The sequence below is a fragment of the Mirounga leonina genome, unplaced genomic scaffold (genome assembly GCF_011800145.1).
Source record: "Mirounga leonina isolate KUSES-001 unplaced genomic scaffold, KU_Mleo_1.0 Mir_127, whole genome shotgun sequence".
NCBI lineage: Eukaryota > Metazoa > Chordata > Mammalia > Carnivora > Phocidae > Mirounga > Mirounga leonina.
This window is the reverse complement of record NW_023270316.1, coordinates 54,694,686-54,701,103: the sequence shown is the minus strand read 5'-3', so window position 1 is coordinate 54,701,103 and position 6,418 is coordinate 54,694,686. Positions and strand designations below refer to the sequence as shown.

General features: G+C 48.2%; 1 protein-coding gene across 6 annotated transcripts in view; it reads left to right on the top strand.

The window, feature by feature from the left end:
- Positions 1 to 276: 276 nt before the first annotated feature.
- The window catches only part of TSC22D1 (TSC22 domain family member 1), a 133,471-nt gene continuing 127,329 nt past the window's right edge, over positions 277 to 6,418 (top strand). For 3 of the 6 annotated variants that reach the window (XR_004678914.1, XR_004678912.1, XR_004678913.1), the window contains exon 1: positions 278 to 3,696. Coding sequence is in view for 3 of the 6 variants with exons in the window: in XM_035003332.1 (XP_034859223.1) it covers positions 878 to 3,696 (2,819 nt within the window). In the remaining 3 variants the exon portion in view is untranslated. Of the gene's footprint in view, positions 3,697 to 6,418 lie in introns of all 6 variants that reach the window. The other 3 variants (XM_035003334.1, XM_035003333.1, XM_035003332.1) reach the window with 3 other exon arrangements.

Sequence of the window (6,418 nt, the reverse complement as noted above, 5' to 3'; positions counted from 1 at the left end):
GGCGCCTGCCCTGAGGGAGGAAAATGCTCGGGCTCCATGGCTGCCAGTGATGGAGCGGTCCCTGGGCTCCCGCTGCCACTGCCGCCGCCGCGCCCCGGCCGTGCTCCGCGAGGACCCGGCGTCTCTGCGCGCCCGCCCGCGCCTCGTTGCTGGGTTCACCGTACCGGGCGCCCCGCCGCCGCCCCGCTCCGAGCCTCGCCGCCCCGGCCCCAGCCGCGGCCAGCGTTTGCTCACGGAACAGCCGCCGCGAGCCCAGGGGGTTTGAAAGGGTCCGAGGGGCGTGGGGGGAGGGCCGAGCGGGGACAGCGGGGCCGGGAGGGGAGGTTTGAGCGACACTGAGCTCGGGGCTCGCCGGCGGCGGCGGCGCTGGGGTGGCGAGGGGAAGGCGACACTCGCTCCTCGCTGCCTTCGTGCAGAGCGACCGGGAGGGTTTTGCAGCGGCCGCCGCCGCCGCGGCGGGAGGAGGGGTTGAGGTGGCTTCTGAGTTATCCGGAGAAGGTGGGCATTTCTCGGTTTTCCCACCCCCTCCCCTTGTCTCCCCCTTGCCTTGTCTCCCCCCTCCCTCCTGCCCCGCACCCCACGTGAATCGGAATATAAAGGGGGGTGTGAGACTAGAGGGGAAAGTGAATGGCGAAGGACTGAAGGGGTCCCCCCTTCGAGTCCCTGGCCGCCCTGTTCACCCTCGTTCATCCTCCCTTCCCGAAGCTCGCCCTCGAAGGCAGGAGCGGCCGGCGCCTTCGGCTGAGGAGGAGGAGAAGGAGGAACCGCGCCGGGCGGAGCGTCAGGTCCCGTTTTTCCTCCCCGGCGTCTTGAATACAAAGCTTACGGTGCAGAAGGAAATTGCACTCGCCTCCTCCGCCCCCCGGTACCCGACACAATGCACCAGCCGCCTGAGTCCACCGCCGCCGCCGCCGCGGCCGCGGCCGCTGCAGACATTAGTGCTAGGAAGATGGCGCACCCGGCAATGTTCCCCAGAAGGGGCAGCGGTAGTGGCAGCGCCTCTGCTCTCAGTGCAGCAGGTACCGGCGTTGCTAGTAGTGCCACATCTTCCGAGGATTTTCCGCCTCCGTCGCTGCTCCAGCCGCCGCCTCCTGCAGCATCTTCTACGTCGGGACCACAGCCTCCGCCTCCACAAAGCCTGAACCTCCTTTCGCAGGCTCAGCTGCAGGCACAGCCTCTTGCGCCAGGCGGAACCCAAATGAAAAAGAAAAGTGGCTTCCAGATAACTAGCGTTACCCCGGCTCAGATCTCCGCCAGCATCAGCTCTAACAACAGTATAGCGGAGGACACTGAGAGCTATGATGATCTGGATGAATCTCACACGGAAGATCTGTCTTCTTCCGAGATCCTTGATGTGTCACTTTCCAGGGCCACTGACTTGGGGGAGCCTGAACGCAGCTCCTCAGAAGAGACTCTAAATAACTTCCAGGAAGCTGAGACACCTGGGGCAGTCTCTCCCAACCAGCCCCACCTTCCGCAGCCTCATTTGCCTCACCTTCCCCAACAGAATGTTGTGATCAATGGGAATGCTCATCCACACCACCTCCATCACCACCATCACATTCACCATGGGCACCACCTACACCATGGGCACCACCATCCATCCCATGCTGGTGTGGCCAGTACATCCATCCCCGGAGGGCCGCCCACAAGCCCAGTATCCAGAAAACTCTCTGCCACTGGAAGCTCTGACGGTGTTATACCAGCTGCAGCAACTTCTGCTGTATCATCGGGTGGCTCACCTGCATCTGTAATGACTAATATCCGTGCTCCAAGTACGACCGGCAGTATAGGTATAAGTTCCGTTACTGGCACTCACACAGTGAATAATGTCAACATTACTGCTGTGGGTAGTTTTAATCCTAGTGTGGCAGGCAGCATGCTTAGTAATGCTCATATAAATGCAAGCAATATTCCTAGTGCTGCTAGTGTGAGTGTTGGGCCTGGAGTTAGCAGCGGTGTTAATGTGACTATCTTGAGTGGCATGGGCAATGGTGCTGTTTCTTCCTCCGCTGGTGTTAACAGTGCCCCTAACGCAGCTGCAGGGATGACTGTGGGACCAGTTTCAAGTCAGCAGCAGCAACCCACAGTTAACACGTCGAGGTTCAGAGTTGTGAAGTTAGATTCTAGTTCTGAACCCTTTAAAAAAGGTAGATGGACTTGCACCGAGTTCTATGAGAAGGAAAATGCTGTACCTGCTGCAGAAGCTGTGGCGATAAATAAAGTGGTGGAAGGTGTAAAACAAAACCCGGTAGAAGTGACTTCGGAGAGGGAGAGCACTAGCGGGAGCTCGGTGAGCAGCAGCGTCAGCACACTGAGTCACTACACGGAGAGTGTGGGAAGTGGAGAGATGGGGGCCCCTACTGTGGTGGTGCAGCAGCCGCCGCCGGCTCTTCAGCAGATGGACTTCGGTGGCCCCGGTGCCGCCGGCATTTCTCAGTCACAGATCACGCAAGTACCGTTACAGCCTCAAGAACTGAGCTATCCTCAACTGCAAGCCCCGCTCAGTGCTGCAGCTGGTATCCAGCCGTCACCTGTTGGTGTGGTTGGTGTAACTTCAGCTGTAGGTCAGCAGCCTTCCGTTTCCAGTTTGGCTCAGCCCCAGCTGCCATACTCTCAGACGGCTCCTCCAGTGCAAGCCCCCCTTCCAGGGGCACCGGCCCAACAGTTACAGTATGGACAGCAGCAGGCGGCTGTCTGTACGCAGACGGTGCCGAGCCATGGTCAAGCAGTGACTCCGAATCCCGCTGCAGAGTATGTACAGCCGCAGCCGGTTCTTCAAACGGCGGTGTCCTCGGGACAGCCCAGTGCTGCAGGAGTGGCAGCAGGGACCACAGTGATTCCTCCGGCCCAGCCGCAGAGTCTCCAGCTGCCCGTGCAGCCCGCAGCAGTCCAGGCACAACCTGCAGGGGCATCTGGCCAGCCCGTTGGCCAGGCTCTCACGGCAGGATCTGTTGCGCCTACTGGCAGTCAAATTGCAAATATCGGTCAACAAGCAAACATACCTACCGCGGTGCAGCCGCCCTCTACCCAAGTCACACCTTCAGTTACTCAGCAAGGTGCTCCTCCGTCGTCACAGATAGGTCCACCCGCTCAAACTGCGATTACTCATCAGGGAGTTCAGACTAGTGCTTCGAGCCTCCCTCAACAATTGGTCCTTGCCCCCCAGAGTACCTTGTTACCTGTGCCTCCCCAGCCACAAGGAGTAGAATCAGTAGCTCAAGTTTCGCAGCAGTTGCCTGCAGTTAGTCCTCTGCCCTCTGCTAGTGGTGTTGCTGTTACCAGTCAGGTTAGTTCAGCTGGCCCTTCTGGAATGCCTTCTGCCCCCACAAACTTGGTTCCACCACAGAATATAGCACAGACCCCTGCCACTCAAAATGGGAATTTGGTTCCAAGTGTTAGTCAGCCTCCCTTGATAGCAACTAATATAAATCTGCCTTTGGCACCACAGATCCCGCTAGGCTCTACTCAGTTCTCTGCACAGTCCTTAGCTCAGGCGATTGGAAGCCAAATTGAAGATGCCAGGCGCCCAGCGGCACCCTCCTTAGTGGGCTTACCTCAGACTATGAGCGGTGACAGTGGGGCAATGTCAGCAGTTTCAGATGGGAGTAGCAGCAGCCTAGCAGCCTCTGCTTCTCTTTTCCCGTTGAAGGTGCTACCGCTGACGACACCCCTGGTGGATGGCGAGGATGAGAGGTAAGCTCATGCCATGTTTCTGCAGACATTCAGCAGCTTCACACTTAATCTGTTTTGTAGCTATGCGTATGCACGACGTTTGTCGAAGGCAGTACATACTTTTTCAATTTTGCATATGAAAATGTGTTTTCGCGGTAAGTTCCCTAGCGCAAGAGTGTTACGGAATGGTTTCAGGGTGGATAGCAAGTGGGTGTAAGTAATACGTAAACTATTTGACAGACGAGTTATTGAGCGTTACGTGTAGGCCTGGGGGGCACTGAGTGGTTTTTGTTAATCATAAAATGCTTTTTAAAGAGATTTATTACGAACAGAAAATTTGTGCTAACCTGTATAATAGTAAGTCTATTCATTTGAATTCCTAAAATCCTTGTGATCATCTCTTGAAGGGGGGTTGTGCCTTCCACGGTTGTTTCTCCTTTACTAGGTTGGACAATCCTTTTCACTTCTACTGTGTTTGATCTTAGTCTGTGAAAGATAATGTTACCTGCTTTTCCTAGTCAGACGTTATAGGAAAGATGACCTAGTCTGGGTTATATAGGTTGCCCTTGTGCTGTAATTGACCAACTTTGGTGTACTTACTTAATGGTCATTTTATCTGAACAGAACAGGAATGGGCATCTGAAAAAGTATGTCGTGAGGGAGGAGGGTATACACTGTCAAAATTACCAGATTCATCTTTGATAGTAGTATCCTGTACATTTTTCCTTTTGTATAAGTAGATCAAGGTGGTAGCCATTTTAAAGAGTAAGGAAAGTCTTGGAGGGTTGAATTTGTAGAGGTATGAAAATAAGACTTTGTTCTCCTGATAATCTATTCCACCTGTTCCCTTCTTTGTCAAAAAAATACCTAGGGCCAAAAATACAGTATTAAACCAGTGTTTTCGTAATTGGAAATAATGCTCTAAACATGCCATTGAATCAAATTGTGTCTTTTAAGCTGACTGCCTAGAAAAGTTGTGAAATCTCTAATGATTCTACATGGCTTTAAACTAAGTTGATTTTTAAAGGAATGTTCTTTCACAGATTTGCTGGTCTGTGACTAACCTTGATCAAAATATTATCATAGGAGTTAATGACAAAGGCTGTTCATTTTAATTATTTTAGTGTTAGTTGGAGATTTTTGTGATTGAACTTTCATCGAACCAATTGGAAATTTATATTCTAAATGTGTATTTGTGGTTTTTCACTTCGGAAAAATTGAGTGTATTTCAAAAGAATTGCAGTTTTAAGAAAAAGAGAACAAAGGCCAATGTTGCAGTGAGGTTTTCATGATACATATTTTTTTTAGTTACTCAAAAGGTGTAAAGCATGGTTAATTGAAATGATTTAAAATCTTGTCTTTCAAGATTTTTATAATTTTTCCAGGAGTCGTATAATTAAAACCTTGTTACCTAACCAGATGTATTCTGTAACATGTATACAAAACTGTACTTAAGAGGTAGACCTCTTCTAAGGGGTAGTTTCCTTAATAGTCCTATTATAATTATTGATAAAACTTTGTTTCATATGCTAATATTCACCTGGGATTGCTAATATTCACTATAATTTTAAAGAATTATTTACCCCAAATATTAATGTTTTCTAAATCTAAGGGGTGTGACTGAGTGAAAGCCCTGAAAATCAGGTATATTATGTGGATGCTGAATTCAGAGAAATAAAAGCTTAGATGAAATACACAAATGAAAACCAAGCATTTTGAATTGAAACCTGCCATGATTTTTGTTAATTATCATTTGTGGTCTCCTGGCATGACTTTCTCCTTTTTTCTTCCCCTGGTGGTAGGTCATGATAGAGCTTTCCACAACTTGCTTTTCCAGACAATTAAAGTCAGATGTTACTACTTAGAACTAGGTTTTTAATTGTAGGGATAGAGGCCAGTTTAAGATATTTAGTACAAAATTAACTTTTCCATATAGTAACTGAGATGAAGATTAATTAGGGACAAATTATGTAGAAAGGTTTGGAAATAAAGGGACAAAAAGATATACTGAAGTATGATTAAATGTTGGTGTAAAGTAATCTGAGTTGACTCTACCTGTTTTGAATTTATTACATATTTGAACCTTTGTTAGTTAACATCAAAGTTAAGTCATCAAAACCAGAAAATTTTTGTTTCATAGGTATCCTTTAAACGCTGAAAAATCAAAATGTGTCACCCCTAAAATACCTATAAAGATCAATAAGGATAAACATGTGTATTATTTTCTTTATGGTATTCTGCTGCATATTATTTCTTTTACCCCTAAAGCTTAGAAGAAGAAATGTTTCATTGAAATTTGCTCTTGGAAGGGAATTTGAGAGTATCTACAAGAGAAAAAAGTGATAATGATTAAAAAAATTCTTCTTACCTTTTCTTCCCATGATAGCTTCCGTGTCACTTGCATCTTCTGGGGTTTGGTCACCAATTTCTCTCTCATGGGAGGAGGGGGTACATTATAATTTCAATATATGACTTAGAAACCGTGTTAACAGTGAAATTTTTTGGTGGTAAGGCAAATGAAAGATTAGTCGTCTTTTGAAATAATACTCTTAACACTTTAAAATTTAAAATGTTTATTAGGCACGTGGAAAATGCTTTCAGTTGATCATTGGGCAAGAATATAAAAATTAGAAACACAGGTCAGGAGTTTATGTATCTTGTTTTTTAAAATCATTCTCATCAAAAAGGTCTTAATGTCCTATTTTAGCTTTTAACATGAACTTACCTTTATAACACAGGGAAG